This window comes from Podarcis pityusensis, assembly GCF_964106645.2.
Source record: "Podarcis pityusensis genome assembly, chromosome: 16".
Classification (NCBI taxonomy): Eukaryota; Metazoa; Chordata; class Lepidosauria; order Squamata; family Lacertidae; genus Podarcis; species Podarcis pityusensis.
The window spans coordinates 32,433,175-32,450,296 of NC_138041.1; the positions used below are offsets into that span (position 1 = coordinate 32,433,175).

The window sequence follows — 17,122 nt, forward strand, 5'->3', positions numbered from 1 at the left end:
GTGCTTTGGACGAGGCTGGGGAGGGGGGTGGCTATTTAAAGGGCGTTTGCCTTCCCCTATTAGGCATTCAGACTAAAGCCACAGTCGATTCCCAAGTCAAAGACACCACATTAGCCAAGGCTTAGCTGTCTGCCTTCAAAGGCACCAACAGCTGAAGAAAGTAAAGGGTCTTATTTTAGCTCATCATTTTTATAAGAAGGGGGGGAGGGCAAAGATAGAACTACTCAAGCTTTAACAAATAGCTGGGTGAGAATGGAACTTCTATGCCCTCTAACAAATCAGGAGAAGGGAGACCACCGTGTCTCCATATCAGAAACGGCCCAGTAGAAGGGGCCATAACAATTCCATTTTCAGGAGCCAACACTGGATTATAGGCATAAGGATAGCACTGGGCTGTCTATATTTTTTTTTAAGTAAAGTAAAGCTCTTGAGACTTCCAGCTTTGGGACAAAACACTGGGCATGAGCCCAGTGGGATCAATGTTCACAACTCAAATGTGCAATTATTGTGCAAGCAGGGCTGCAATACTCTGTTCCCATGCATGCATACATACATAGACACACACACAGTGCAAAGTGGGAATATTCCTGAAAAATAGTCTCATCCTTTATATACCTAGCCAGTCACTGTTCTGCAGGAGAGGGTAACATGCAGGGGCCAACTTCCAATAAAGACCATTGTGCACAAAGTCAGAAGCGGACCATTAGTGTGATGGTAGCTACCCTTTGGAACTCCCTACCATTACATGTAGGAATATAACAAGCTGACTTATGCATAGTCAGACCATTGGTCCATCTAGCTCATCTTGCCACAGCTCTCCAGGATTTCAGGCAGGGAATCTCTCCTAGCTCCACCTTGGGATGCTGGAAATTGAACTGAGACATTCTGCATGTAAAGCAAATCCCCGAGCTTTACGGTAAATTCCTGTTTCGCAGCCAGCATCTCTGGAAATCATTGCGATCCCCACCATAACACATGGGTAGGCAAACTAAGGCCCGGGGGCCGGATCCAGCCCAATTGCCTTCTAAATCTGGCCCGTGGACAGTTGGGGAATCAGCATGTTTTTACATGAGTAGAATGTGTGCTTTTATTTAAAATGCATTTCTGGGTTATTTGTGGGGCATAGAAATTTGTTCATATTTTTTTTCAAAATATAGTCCGGCCCCCCACAGGGCCTGAGGGACAGTGGACCGGCCCCCTGCTGAAAAAGTTTGCTGACCCCTGTTCTGAAGTTGCAACCTCACTAATGCAACTTTTACTCTAGCCAAGCCCGTTTCCATTTGATTGTCTCAAACCAAGTCCTGGTAAACCACACTGTTCAAAAAGCTCTGCTTAAGTGCACTGCAATTTGCATGTTTCCTTCCTCTCCTCAAAACACCCCCCCCCCAAACAAAAGCAGTAATGCTGAGATTGTGTTTTGAAGCTTTAAAATGTAGTGTTGTGCCATTCCAATCATCCCTGCCCAGTGGACATGCTGGTTATAGTTGATAGGAACTGGAGTCCAACAAAATTGGCAAAGCCACAGATTTCTCATCCCCGCTATAAATAGAGACTGGTAAGCCAAAAACACACTTTGATTCACAGGTCATAGTTTGTCTGGACCAAGGCAAACCATGAGTCAGAGTTTGAAGCAACACAAGCCAAACCACAGTTTAGCCCTGGGCAGAGTGGCAGCAGCAGGACAAGGGAACAAGTACAATGGCCATGACCTTCTCTCCAAACACTTGCTTGAGAAACCATGGCTTAGCATTACATGCAAGCTGGGTCACAGTTGCAAAAATAGCATCTAGGTCTTTTATAAACATCCAGGAGAGAAGTCTGATTTTAACAATAGCCTAGAATAACTTTGCCAGAGAGAGAGAGAGAGAGAGAAAATGAACTGTAAGTGTGGATTGCAAGTCTGCTCACTGAATATTTTTTTTGTTTGTGTTTAAGACAATGATCTGGTGTTCTCCCAAGAGATAGAGTGTTCCCAGTCAACCAGTGTTCTGGCTCATTCTGTGCAAGGAGGCACTGCTAAAAATGTTCTCATGTTCTGCTACTAAAAGAAAAAGAAAAAGAAAAAGAAAAAGAAAAAGAAAAAGAAAAAGAAAAAGAAAACAGTTCCACTACAAAAACCATTTCACCTAGATAAAAAAAACTCATTTATACATTAGACTATGATAAACTAGGAACATTAACATGCAATTACAAGGGGGAACAGGTGTTACTGACCACAGAACACTGAAGCATGGGCTGTGCCTATTGTGTGAAGGAATTTTAAAAATAAGACTTCATTGCTCACCAGCAATGTACAAACATATACCAACAAATTTATACAGCACAAGCAATGTAGCAAATCATGAACATGACCCTTTGGAAGATTAAACAGGGAAGCACTCTGCTAAAAGATCATGATAAAGAATAATCAACAACTGAGAAACAGCAATGGGTTTTTTTTGCCATTGGCATTCAAATGTAATTTATAGTGACTTAAGATTTGTGCCCAAGTCTGGCACTATTACAATTGGGACACAGTACAAAATAGGAACAGGGTGGACTGACAGCAGGAATTCAAGAGACGTATGCAATCATGCTTGCTTGCAACTGAGGGCCAGTACTCTAAAGAGGTTCCCTTCAGGCTGCCTTGGACAGGTTTGTTAATGAAGGAACACAGGAGATTAGAGTGAATTGTTAGCAACTGATAGTACAGGGGCATCACAAAAGTGGTCCAAAATCTTTTCCCAGCACCAGCTACTTTAGCCCTTAAAAAACCCAAAACCATACAATATATAACAAACGTACACTTACAGGCAGTGTTAGAAACTCAGATATATAAGCTAGGCGCCAAATGGCTCCTTAAACCAGGGTTACAATCGCCAAAGCAGAATACTTGGTTGCCATTTGAGGACCAGACGGCTCTAAAGTCTTATTTTTCAACACAACTTTTTGGTTCCTGAAATTCATTTTGACTGTGCAGATAAAATATAACAGACAGAATTCTACAGGATGTGTTGTTAGTGTGTGAAAACAGTCAAGATCCTAGGATCCCTAAGCATGCACCTCCAGATGGTAGAGACGTCAGGCACCATCCTGGCACCTGGGCATCTTCACTTGGTTGCAATTGGCTGATACCCATGTGCAAAATGTGTCTGGCACCTGGTGAATTTTGAACGCTGCTTACAGGATGTTGTGACTTGTCACTTAAATGTAGTGCATAGGACAATACATAAGAACATTAAGAGCAGCATGTTGGATCAGGCAAATGGCCTATGCAGTGCAGCGCCAGACAACCAGATCCCTGCAGGAACCATTGGCTCACAGCCACAGACAGCATTCTCCTCCATGAAATGGTTTGATCCTCTTTTGGAGCCATCCAAGTTGGTGGCCACCGCTGCTTTCTGTGTGAGCAAGTTCCATAGTTTTAACTATGCAAAGAAGTCCTTTCTTTCATCTGCCCCAAATCTTCCAACCTGCAGATTCATTGGATGTCTGCCAAGTTCTCATGTTGGGAGTGAGAAAAACTTCCATACACCTTTCTCCATGCCATGTATAATTTTAGGAACCTGTCTCACATCACCTCTTACTCTCCTTTTGCCTAAACCAGAAAGTCCTGAAAGCTGCATTTTTAACTCTTATAAAGTCATGAAGCAGTCCCAGACAGCCTAAACCAGTGTTCCCCAAACTTGGGTCTCCAGCTGCTTCTGGACTACAACTCCCCTAGCTAGCAGGACCAGTGGACATAGATGGTGGGAATTGTAGTTCAAAAATAGCTGGAGAACTAAACACTGGCCTAAACACTGGTACATTGAAAAAAGAAGAGGAGAACAGGAGAACCACACTGCCAGTCAAGGTGGACAATACTGAGCTAGATAGACCAATGGCAGCTTGCTATGTTCCTATGCTATGTTCTCCACACTACTCCATGAATCTACATATTGGTGCAATCTCCAAAGAAGACTTGGCAAGCCTCCCACTAGGAAGCAATTGTTACTTGCTTCCAGTCCAGTTGCCAATGGAATTGTTTCTTTCAAGAGTGCACACAACTAGGCAAGCAAAGCCAAGAATACTAAGCGAAACTCAGAAGCAGATTCTTCACCATCCTAATTATGAATAGTTAAAGTGACTGAATTTAAAACTGAGCCAACTTTATCCTTTTTTTTCCGTAGGCTTCTCTGAACAAGCCACAATATACTGCAGTATTCAGCAGGGGCCATTATCGCAATTATATCTCTTTAGTAGTACACCAGGAAGACTCATCAAGTTTTCAGCAGCCAGTCAGTAGAACAAACAAGGAGGGCTTATAAAAATTAACTAGCAAAAATGCTCGTCATTCTGAAGAACAGGGTGCGCACATTTACGTATTCTTGCAGACAAAGCACACGGTTACCAAACTATGGAATCTGGAGCCACAAGATGTGAGGGTCACCATCCTAGTTGTCCTTACAGAGGAGATTAAAGGAATTCATGGGGAATGACAAAGCTATCAGTTGCTACAGGACTGTACCTTACCCCCAGTATCAGAGACTTCTAAAAATTAGTTGCTAGGGAACAACACAAGACTTATTGCTGTTGTGCCCTGCTGACAGACTTCCCATAGGCATCTGATTGGCCACCATGGGAGACAGGATGCTCGACTGGAGAAGTCTTCCATCAGATTCACCAGGGCTCTTGCACCCTTTCATTGCACACATAGCACCTACGGATTACCTGTCAGTAAGGACCAAGCCACTGAGTGTCGCTGGTAAGATGGGGCAATGTTCGCCTGCACTTTCAACAGTGCCCACAAGGCCATGTTCAAGTTCTTAATCTCCCACATCAAGGCATGAAGGGAAGAGGTGCACATGTAAACCTCACTAGGACCTCACAGCTCCCCATTTAAAAAGCCTTGCCCTCGTCACCTGCATAGCCCCAACATGGGCTCCATTCCTTGATCATGTTATGAGTATGATGGGGTACTGGAAGCTGACTCTCTTTAGATGAAGACTTCAGTGTGGTATCTTCCAATAAGCATCACTAAACCGACCTGTTTTTCACACACAATTGCTTCGGGTGGTTAAATTTTTTAAAATCCTGGAGGCACTCAGAGATGGGATAAAGCATCCTTTCTTGAGCTGGGATAGGAAACTTCAATCCCAGGGGCCAAATGTGTCCCTCTAGGCCTTTTTGGGTCTGTGGACTCTTACTGGACTTTCTTTGCAACACCCCCCCAACTGTTTTTGCATGGCTGGAATGTGTCACTGAACTCCAACAATGCTTCTTGCTTGCCATGATGGGAAGCTAGAAAGGAATGTGTGACAGCATCAGGAGTTTTCCAGGGTGATGCGCATGTTTCAAGGAATGGAATAAAGGCAGTGCTCACATCACTGGGCAACCTCCTCTTCTAGCTATAGGGTAAGTAGCAATTAACATACATCTTGACAGTGCCCTGCAACTAGCACTATCTGTGTAACGCAGAGGCTCTTCGCTATGGAAGAGTTACACTTCATTACAACGTTAAAAAAAAGACTCCTGTTCAATGGCTCACTCTCATGTAACAATGTCCATTGATATTTGCTGTGTTCAGGCCATAAGAGGAGGTCTTGCTGATGAGATATAGATTCCCAATACCGGCAGCCGACCTTGATCCTTACTCATTACTAACTCCCTGCATAATTAGATTTGCACTAAGCCCATTTTCCACCACTGGGACTTACAGTGGTCCAGCAGCTAGTCCTGACAGTGTCACCTCAGGAAGTTGTCTTCAACAAAGTCATGGGGTCCACCTACCTTGACTGACAAGAGACTCTCTAGGGTTTCAGGCAATGCAGTCTTTTCCCCAGCCCTAGCTGGAGAAGGCAAGGATTGAATCTTGCACTGTCAAGCATGTGAACCAGATGTTCTACCACTAAGCTGAAGCCTTGCATTAGCAAGGGGTTGCCCACATTCGGTGCACCAAATGCCTCCTTAAACCAAGGTTACAGTCACCAAAACAGAATATGTAGTTGCCATTTTGGGGCAAGACTGCTCTAAGGTCTGAGTTTTCAAATGGATGGATTGGCTGTGACTGATTCTCAGTTAAACATCTGGCTAGCTCAGATGACAACCTTGAGCTAGGTTAAGAGCTTTGAGAACTTAAAGTAGAAAAGTCACTTGATCCAGGGAAAGTCCACATTTATATTGGCCTATTTCGACCTCTTTTTCTTAATGGTGACATGGACCATCCATAATGCAAGAATATTCTTCACAACTGTGAATAGGGCAGTGAGGCAGGGTAAATGAAGGCAAGCTACAACAATTAACTATAAGGTTGTTCACTGCTCCTGCTGCACAGGAAAAGCATTTTGGTTCCTGACATTCATTCTGATTGCGCAGATAAAATACAACCGATAGAATTCTACAGGATGGGTTGTTCGTGTGCGAAAACAGTCCAGATCCAGTGATTTCGAGGCATGCACCTCCAGATGGTAGAGATGTCAGGAACCTTCCTGGCGTCCAGGCATCTTCACTTGGTCGCAAGTAGTGGATAGCCAGGTGCAAAATGCGCCTGGTGCCTGGCTAATTTAGAACACTGTGCCACCTTTAGAAGCTGCTTGCTGCAAAGGTCTGCGGTCAGGCTCTGCTCCAACTTCTTATGCCCACCGGGGCTGACAGGAGACGGCAAACAGCAGCAATCATGAGGGACAGAGTTAACTCAATGGCTGCAGCGCTGGAGTGGTGAGTGTATTGTGGGTGGCAATACTAGATCAGCTGGCTTAGCAGATAGGAGCAGAGCCACAGAAGAATGCATGAAACGTGCACAGAAATATTTCGGTGAAAACTGAAACCCAGTGACACAAAGCTTCCCAGGTTGCCATGTTACCACTGGCCCCAAGGACTAGAACATGTGTTTTGCATGCAGAAGATACCAGGGGCAATTCCTGGCATCAGCAGAGAGCGCTGGGAAGGGCACAGATGGCAGGACTGGCCAACCAACTGCCCTCCAGATGATGCTGGATTACAGCAGCCACTGCCAGTCAAATTTAGTCAATACTGAGCTAAATGGACTTGGTACGAGGCAGCTTCAACAGATCACGGGTTCTGCAAACATTCCAAGGGAACAAAGAAAGCACATGCTGCTTTGGAGGTCACCTTGAGTGAAGGATACATGTTTTTAAAAACCTACAGGCCTATGCTGCCCTACCCAATGGGTTTGCCATTAAACCTGGGTGAAATTCTGCTCTTCAAGAGCAAGTTTCTATTATTTCTTCTCTTCCCAGCGCTCTCTGCTGATGCCAGGAATTGCCCAACAAGCTTCTCTTCTTTGGGAAGTGAAGCACAAGTTAATCGAACTCTAAGTTGAAGAAATAAACAAAAGGGCCTTAGAACTCGGCTCATGCAGATTCACGGCATGTTTCCCTGTCCTGATCTTTCCCGGCTGCCATAAAGAAACAGGACAGGCTCTAGATTAAGTACAGTGATACCTCAGGTTACATATGCTTCAGGATGAGAACAGAAATCGTGCTGCAGTGGTGCGGCGGCAGCGGGAGGCCCCATTAGCTAAAGTGGTGCTTCAGGTTAAGAACAGTTTCAGGTTAAGAACGGACCTCTGGAATGAATTAAGTACTTAACCCGAGGTACCATTGCAGTGTGATACTTAGCACTAGCGCTGAATCGCATCCCAAGCACCCTCAGGCCCCATCTGCACTCTGCATTCACAGCAATATTGTACCACTTTAAGCAAATGTGGCCTTCTCCACAAAATTATGGGAACTGTAGTTTGCTGAAGGAACTCAGAGCTGTCAGAAGACACCAGTTCCCTTCACAAACAGCTAAGACTCCCAGATGTCCCTGGGCAGAGAGAGGGACTGTCTATCAAAGCACTCTGAATACCGTAGAACTCAGAAAGTTTTCTGGGAGGAATAGGGGTCTTCCAACAACTCTGAGCACCCTTAACAAACTACAGCTCCCATAAATCTCTGGGGGAAGCCACAATGCGGATAAAGCTGCTAGTCATAGCAACCAGGTTGTGTACCATGAGATGACTGCTAGCAGGCCACAAGCCATGAATAAATGCCATATTGAAACCAGCATCCCCATGCGGCGAGGAGGACACCCACTGCATCTCTGAGCAAGTTAATGTTCATTCCGTGCATCTTCCAGTCATGGAGTATGCCTGCCCAGTGACTCACAGAGGTTAGGAAAATAAAATAGGCATCCCATTTGTAATTTAGGCACTTTACTGAGGCTCAACAAACACCTGTTTAGCCAGCAGCAGCATGTGCTACTGAAGGAGCAGCAAATTCACCTTGAAAATGTTCATTACGATTGTAAGACTTCCCTCCAAATCGAATTCAGTAGCAATTGAGTGGCATCAGAGCTGAGGTAGCTAATCTCTTCTGGACTGAGGGCTGCATTGACTCAAGTTCAACTCCTGGGGGTGACCGTTCAGTGTCACACACACACAAACACAAATATTAGGGTGTTTTGTGGCCCAAACTAAATTTCTTGCAAGGAGATATGGCTCATGGGTTAGCCAACTCTGGATTAAAGCGCTGAATGAGGACTGAAAAGCTTCATGATCATATAACCTTCATGATGCTTGCTCCTTCTCTCTGCTAAATTTTGCAGGTTTTTTGTGAGGATAAAACTGGGAATGGGGGGCACCACTATTCTAGACCTATCTCCAATGGACAATGCTTCTTCCATGGCTATTTTTCTTTCCTATTCTATTTCCCAAGTCTGTATCTTGGAACCTTAGCTACAAGCTGGGAGAGAAAAGTACAGTATTTCTGACTCTTGGGGCTCTCCTCCACTCTGACACACAGCTTCCCCAAATCAGGGGTGGTGGGTTTCGTTTTGCCACCCGAGACTAAATGAGAAACGGCCGCCCTGCCCTGCTACCCAAGTCTCCCTTACCTGGGCTGCATGGCGAAGCAGCGCTGGCAACATCTCCCAAGACTCTTGTGATCTCTCACCGGAAACCACTGCTGCTTGAGACAGCTGGCCGGCCCTGCCTCAAATCATAGACCACAGCATTGCAGGCACCCTGGTGACCTGTTCCATTTTTATTTTTAATTTATGTGGTGGTCATTTCTGCCAAACACCCTGGCTGTACGAAGACACCACTGCGCGGATCCCGCAGACAACCTGATCACCCAAAGCAGAGGAGACAGGAAACACTCGGTCAGAAGGAGAAAGCTGTTTGCACAAGGGCCTGTGGTCAAATCACAAGGCACGCACACACACACACACACAAACCCTCTCCCCGACTTAATTGTAACAAAAACAATCCGGAGCTTTGTTAAAATGTGCTGAGTTGACTGCAAGAGACCACCGTACAAAGCTATACCAGTTCCACAGCTCTCTTACTGCTTTCCCTTCCAACATCCAATTAATTATTCTGACAAGCTTCCTTTTTTTAGTGCTATTTTTACACTTTTGGAGGGGAGAGGCAGAACCGCCATGACTGCACCTAGTCTAAGTTATGAGAATGGCTGTGAGGCCAGTTGCAATAATTCAGAAAGAGGTCCGCCTTGTTGGCGTGGAGGAAAACTTTGTATTCCTGCTAAGCTTAGGCCATGTAGCCTGATGGATTCTGCTGTAAAGCTAGAGGAAGTCTTATCACCAAAAGCAGTACCAAAAATGTACTGCCTGAATCGTTTTTTTGTAGCTCTTAAATTTTACATACCAACACTCACTCGGTAATCTCTGATACAGATGTTGAAGATGTTGCCCCCAAGGCAAACTGGCATACGATCTAGTTAAGGTGCACACAACCCTATTGCTAGTCATTCAAATGCAGCAATTCAAAATGGCTACTTAGGTTTACACATAAGCCAGGCGGCTACTTCTTCATTTAAAAGCAAGTCCCCGGAGCAAATCCTCAGTGTTCACTCCTCCCACTGCCGTTAACTGTTCTTTTCTGCAAGTTTCCCCTCTATAATTTAATTCCTTTCCCACAGACTCTGCAAGCAAGCTCTCTCTCTCGGTTTTTGACAAGTTTCTTAGTCCCAGTGCCTAGAATCTTCCCTGCAAATTGGAAATCCCAGAGGATAGCTTTTTCCCAAGGCACCAAACACTATAAAACTGCATTTTGTCCAACCAGCTCTGACATGATCACTGTTATTTGGGAGGATAATTACTTTCATGGTGTGAGGAACATATATTTAGAATGGACAAGTTCAGGTCTTGCCATTCCCATCTTTTAGAAGAGATGATCACTGATGAATGTCAGGTAGGCACACACAGGTGTGCAGAAGCCAGTTAAAGTTAGCTGCATGAAACTCCATTCACTCAAAACTCCTTCTTTGCAGGTATGTATGTGATATGCATGTCCATGTCTCTAGAATGGCCCCCTCTCCCCAATTACTTGTATGCTGAGCAGTTGTCTAAGCATTCACACATGCACGGCCAAACTGTCAGGACCTTACACAAATTAAAGGTTTTAAGGCTGCAGTCTTTGAGTGGGATGAACTGTGTCACAATGTAGTGAACCAAGACTTAAGATTACACTTTGATTCTGGTTCCTAATTGTCTAGTCACCTCTGTTGGTTGAAAGCACCGGGAGGGAAGGATAAATACTGTAAACTCCCAAGGAAGTTCCTACACCCAAGGAAGCCTGAGAAAATTATAAGACTCTGGATTTCTCAAATCTGCTAGGGTGAATAGCTGTGTGAAAAGGAATGCACACAACACTGTACTTTCAAGAACATTAAAGGTTACTGTGGTAACTTTGCAGAGACAAGGGAAATTCCCAATACTGTACTTGAGATAAAATAGAACGTACCTTCCATCCTTACAACACCACAAATATCCATCTCAACACACACATACAGAGCAATTTAGAACTTACAGAGGGGAAACCCAAGCCATACAGCTCCTCTGTTTTCCTAATCGCTGGTTCTTAGAAGCAAACTTTAAAAAAGTGGTGCACAGAAACAAGATTAGAACACAGCACGAAAGACTGCCATGTGCACAGCCATTCAAGCTCAGCTGCCAAAGAAAATTATGGGGGAAGACCCACTTAAAAAGGAGCGCTAGAGACTTCAGCTTTTCTGCTCTGTCTACAAGTATTCATTATCAAGAGTTTAGGAAGTTGCCTTATTATACCAAAGGAGGGTCTTTATCCACTTAGGCTAGTGTTGTCTACTCTGGCCAACAGCAGCTCTCCATGGGTCCCAGGCAGGGAGTGAGAGGCCTTTTCAATCACCAGCAGATTGGAGACACTTTAGCTGGAGATGCCAAGGATTGGAATGGGGACCTCCCCCCACACAAACACATTGGTCCATTTCTCAACTTTCTTTGGAGTCTAAACTTTTGTGTACGTACGTATTTGCTTTTGACCTGCACACCAAAATAAATCATGCATCCTATATAAAATGGACTGCAGGCCCATAATGCGAATGCAATAAATTTACTAGTCTCTAAGGTGGAACAAGGCTTGCTTATTGCTGAGAAACGTGGCTAACTTTTTTTGCTAAGAGGGATAGCAGGAAAACATCTCTACATTGTCAATATGAGCCCCACCAAGTCTCTCTTTTTTTAAGAAACAAAATTGTGGACTATGACGTAAATTGGGCATATGTTAGCTTAAGAGATTTTGGTCTTGGTAATCCCCTTTACTAATGTTAACATCAGAAGCCTGGCTGGCAATTCCCACACTCAGAAGCACCAATTGCTCCTTGGTAAGGAAAAACCCACTGGTGTGTCCCTGGTGATTTTTGCTTTGCTTTGTTACTGGAATTTAAAAAGACGAAGAAAACCTACGCACATCTTACACAAACACAGATTGCCACTTTGGCTTCTGAAAGCACCTTGAGTACGGCAGGCACTCTTCCCCCGCTCAACACATGAAAGGAAACAAGCGAATTCTGCTTATCCTATTTATTCTGATGAGCCAATTAAAAACCCAAGATGCTGCAAGTGAAGGTGCTCTCTTGAATGTTGATAGAGGTGAGCTGCAAGCACACAGTGCTCACAAAGGCACTGTCGTGTGGATTAAGAGGGTCACTTCCGCACCAGGCTACTTGCCCACACAAATTTCCCAGTTTCTGCACAACCCATGAACCACTCAGGGAAATGTGTCCATGCTTATCATACCTAGCAAATATTGCTTATTTATTATTCTTAATGATATCCATCAGTCACGTTTTTGCATTCAAGCATGCCTAAGACTACTTGCACAGTAAAAACGAAACCAAGGCATTAAAATCAGATTTTTTTAAAAAAAGCAGCAAACAAGAACTAAAAAACTAAAAGGGACAAGAGCCCATACAACCCAAAGGTTGAGCACAATTAAGGGCTGCCGACATATCAAGATCCCCTCCCAATTAAAAACCAATGAGCCAGGGAAAATGGGAATGTTCCTGGCCTGATCCCTAACCAGAGATGGAGATTGCAAATGGGGAGCCACCACTGAAGAAGCCCACTCTCGTGTTAATAACAACAACAATAACTTTATTATTTGTATCCTGCCCAACTGACTGGGTTGACACCCTCCACAGCTCCTTTTGGAGAGAACACACAAAGGAGGTGCCTGGGTTGGTTCATACGTTGTGAGGCAGACTTTAAGGCAAAGAGGTTATACTGCTTGCATTTTTATCCCACTATTCTGCCAAAGATGTCAGGGAACCACACAAGGCCATGCCCCATTTTATCTTCACAACCTTGCAAGGTAGGGTAGGCTGAGAAAAAGTGACTGGGTCCAAGGTCACCCTGTGGCTCCAGGGAACAGAATGAGGTCTAGGTCTGGGCTGCGCTTGGAAGGGCACCATGGCAGGAAGTGCCATGGGGAGATTGGAACCTACATCCACCCAGCCCCAGTTGGAACCCATAACCACACCAGAGGTGTGTGTCTGCATGCAAGTGAAGCAGACTAGGTGTGCTAGCACACAATAACATTAGCTGAATCACTAACACAACTTCGACCTTTGAACTCAGCGGGACATCTTTATGCAAACTGCTCTGTAAGAGTCAATGCTTTCATCTTTAAAATGGGAATAATAACTATCCTAATGTTGAAACACTAAACAGAAGCAGCATCTACATAGAGCAGGGGAAGGCAACCTAAGGCCCGTGGGCCAGATGCGGCCCAATCGCCTTCTCAATCTGGCCTGTGGACGGACCAGGAATCAGCGTGTTTTTACATGAATAGAATGTGTCCTTTTATTTAAAATGCATCTCTGGGTTATTTGTGGGGCATAGGAATTCGTTCATTTTCCCCCAAAACTATAGTCCAGCCCACCACATAGTCTGAGGGACAGTGGACCGGCCCACGCTGAAGAAGGTTGCTGACCCCTGACATAGCCACCAAGGGATTATGTCATTGGGCAAAATGATTCTGTGTTGGCAGGAACTTTTTTTTCTTACTTGCCAATTGCAAGAGCATCACTCTCTAGTCAAAAGTCACAGGATGAATAGTTAGCATACTTTGTGTGGTGCTACAGAACCTCCCCATACATTACTTTGGTCCCAGGACAAGTCTGAAAGTGTGGCAGCCTTGCTTTAAACTGAACAGATCTGGTCCAGATGAGACACCAATTAGTAGCCCTCAATACAGTCCACCAGGGAAGGAATGTCTAAAATGAAATAAGACTTCAACCAAAATGAAGATGTTCACTCTTGCTCCAGGTTAAAGGAAGGCTGATGAAGGAGCAGAGAGAACAGGCATGGACTGAAAGGATTCAAAGATTAAACACCCAAGAGACAAGGTGGCTTGTGCAGACACCGAAATTTGTCCTCCCCAATCCAAAGCCCCTCCATCACACTAGCTAAAAAGGAATAATGAAGTTGCTTGTCTTTACAGTGGGGTGTTTTATCTAGGTCACTACCTTATGACAGTCTTGCTAGAAAGGCCTAAATGGTACTAGTTCATCTACACGCATTAGCCATTTTGAAAGAAAAACCAACTCTCAGTTTTCAACCACCACCAGAGCTTCCACGTCCAGTCACCTGGAAGAGCTACCTTGCATCTACAGATGACCATATGGAGAAGCAGTTTTGGAAGCCTGTTTTATGGCTTTTCTCCTTGTACTTCACAGAGAATCATTAGAGGGAATCTTTCCCCCAGCTGGTTTTGTGTCCCCCACCCCCACAAGCAAGGCCACCAGTATTCCAGCTATTCATGATTGACAGATGGAAACTATTTTCCATGGCTTCCTTCTGCATTTGTATGTTTCTCCTCTGGAGCAAGCAGAGGCATATTGACCATCACTGTAACATAGTGGGGGGGGGGGAGAAGGTTTTAGTGAAGCAACCATCAAGACATACTTCATCCCCCAAAGAGGTAACAGATTTGTCTATTCGTCAACGACAATTCTGAAGGCTCATTGGCTCAGCTGGCTTTGAACTTCAGAGCCTGACAAGTTTCATGTCAATGCCCAGGAAAAAGTGAGAGACATTAGCAGAAAACAGGTATAGCAAATGGAAGCAAATGTGACAAAGGTAGGTATGAGGTCTGGGGCCACCACTAAGAAGGAAAGGCAACTGAATCGCTCTCCAAAAAAAGTCTTGGCTCCAGGTCTTGACCACATGATGTACAATGAAACTTGCTTCTTCAAAGAATAATCTTTTGCCAGATAATCTCATGCATGAACTTCACAATACTGTATAGCCTTTTCCTGCATTCATTAAATCTCCAATAATTTCAGATTTCAAACAAACAAAAAAGCAAAGGATTTAAAAACAAAAAAATTGAAACACTTAAATGAGTCTGAAGCCATAGCAGTTAGCATATGCATTTTCTTTGAGACACCTCACAAGTAAAACTTGCTACAATAAATGAAACTCGTGTTCCAGAGAACGAGGGACAGTAGCCAGAAGACTCTGGTGGAAGATGCAACCCATGGACTCCCACACATATTCACAGTGCATCGCTGAAAAAGTTTGGAGCCAACATGTTATATTCACTGATGAACAGTAAACCTGCCGACATCCAAACCAACTCTTCACTCCTGTGAATTAGTCAGGTACCCAACGTGAGTAAACATACCAGCCAACTTTTAATTTTTTAGAAAAGCATATTAAGAGTGGACAAAATGACTAACTTTAACAGGGTAACAACACACTCACCAGAAAGTCTCTTATCGCCTCAGACTTTCCCATCACATCAAGAGGACACACAAAAAACACCAAGAAACACCCAAAATCCCCTAGCTTGTCACAGTCTCGTTGAACACATTAAAATTTTCTCTGCTCTCTTTAACTTCACTCAGACAAAACAAGCAGTACTGGCACAGCAAACGTTTTTCACAATTAGTCAGACATGCAATTACTTTTTTTGCCAACTGATTAACACCAAGAAAATATAGTTCACCAGCGATTAGAAATCTATTTGATATCTGCAAGTCTTTAAAACATTTTTTTGAAATCAGAAACCAATCTATATTATCTCGTAGAACATCTCCCCTTCCACCACTGTTCCCCATCCACACAAAATCAAAAACATTAACCATTTGGTTCTTACATTCTCCAGAGACACATCTGGGGGAAATGACAACAGCAAACCAAAAAGATGGGAGATTTCAATTTCCAAAAAAGAAAATTACTTGGGCAGCAGTGAACACACATTTAAAGCAATTCGAAACACGCCTGGTGACACCCTGCCTCCAACATGCAAAAGGGAGAAGACCACCCAAACAAACCGAGAACTTTTTGTACTTCTCCCCACAGACTCACCAGCCAATTAGAATTCCAAACAAACATTGAAAACCAGCTCTGAGCAAACTCAAGTTGGTTTATCAGCTCAAATGGAAAGTAAAGCACAAGACCACATGCCTCGGCCTACACATCAACTCAGGAGAAGCGGCCCCAACAAGTACACCCAGGATACAGCCAGAGGCTCTGCACCTTAGGACCACATCTGCACACCCCAAACAAGGCACAGGCTTCCACACCCAACAACGCCTCTTGCCTTTTATTCCTCCAGGCTTGAATACTCATCGCTCATGTGCCAGAAGTTAATTGATATTGACAAGGAAGCAAAAAGGGGAGGGGGTGGATGGCTGGATCCAGCCAAACCCAACAGATACACCCCAAGCTCTTCCCTCACTCTCTCCCCACCCCACCCCCAAATCCCTATAACACAAGCCCATGAAAAGAGAGCAACCCGTTCTGATCCTTACCTCCAAGGCTTCCATCGTGCTGAAGCTGGCGATCGCAAATCCATCAATTAAATCCTCTTCCTGAGAGCTGGATTCTCGCCTCCTCCGCCTCGGAGGTCTGGCGTTCCGGGCTGCAGAAGCCTGGCTCTTAGGATTTGGGCAATTTTGGCTGGTATTCTCCTTGCCCGGGCTGTGCTCTCTCTCGGATGCCGAGGAAGGGCTCTGATTCGGGCGGTCCCTGCCATTTGGATCCCTTCGCCTCACGCGGTCCCTTTGGGACCGAGATTTCCTGCTCTGTCTGATTTTCCCATCCATTTCAAAGAAGCAAAAACAAACACACAAAAAACCACCTCAAAAATTTATTTCAGATCGAAGTGTGGTGCGTCTTTTCTCTCTAAAATACCACCCTAATATAATCCAGCCTCTCTCTCTCTCTCTCTTTTCTCTTCTCCTTCAGGCTTATAAAATCCAAAGGAAGGGGGCGGGAGGTGGGGCGGGGGGGGGGTAGAAGAGAGAAATGTAATCTAGCAGACCTCTGTGGAAAGGAAAGGGTGATCCGATGGAGGGCAGAGGAGGAAGAAGGGGGTGGGTGGGGGGAATTAAAAGAGATCCAGAAGAAAAGAAAAATGTAAATCCAGACGAAGTGACCTTGACAAATCTTTTCCCCCTCCCTTGCAAAAATAAAATTAAAAATTAAAGAGAGGTAAGCCACGCAGCCAAACAGTGCAATTGATCTCCAGTTCGGATCTGGTGGGAGAGAGAAAGAGCCAAGCTTACCCCCACACTCACACACACCCCGTCCAAAAAAAAAAAAATTATTAAAAAAAAAATCACCCCCCAAAAAACTGAAACACAAGAGACAAATCCAGGAGGTCGAATCCAGGCTTGGGAAAAGGAAAATAATAAATCCAGGACACCAGCAGAGCCGATGTGAAGAAACAGAAGCAGCGGTGGTGGTGGTGGTAGTGGCGGCGGCGGCTGCTCCTCCGCGACGAACCCTCCCCCCTTCTCCTCCCCCCTCTTTTTTTTTTAACTCCCTCCCGCCCCGGGGCAAGCAGCGCCCCGCCCCGGGTTCGAATCCT

At 44.7% G+C, this 17,122-nt stretch overlaps 1 protein-coding gene across 12 annotated transcripts in view; it reads right to left on the reverse strand.

Moving 5' to 3' along the window:
- FBRSL1 (fibrosin like 1) overlaps positions 1-16,493 on the reverse strand; it is a 779,020-nt gene extending 762,527 nt beyond the window's left edge. For all 12 annotated transcript variants that reach the window (XM_080985049.1, XM_080985048.1, XM_080985053.1 and 9 more), the window contains exon 1: positions 16,062-16,493. In XM_080985049.1, the coding sequence (XP_080841175.1) occupies positions 16,062-16,355 (294 nt within the window). In that variant the 5' untranslated portion in view covers positions 16,356-16,493. The remainder of the gene's footprint in view (positions 1-16,061) is intronic.
- Between the last annotated feature and the right edge of the window lie 629 nt (positions 16,494-17,122).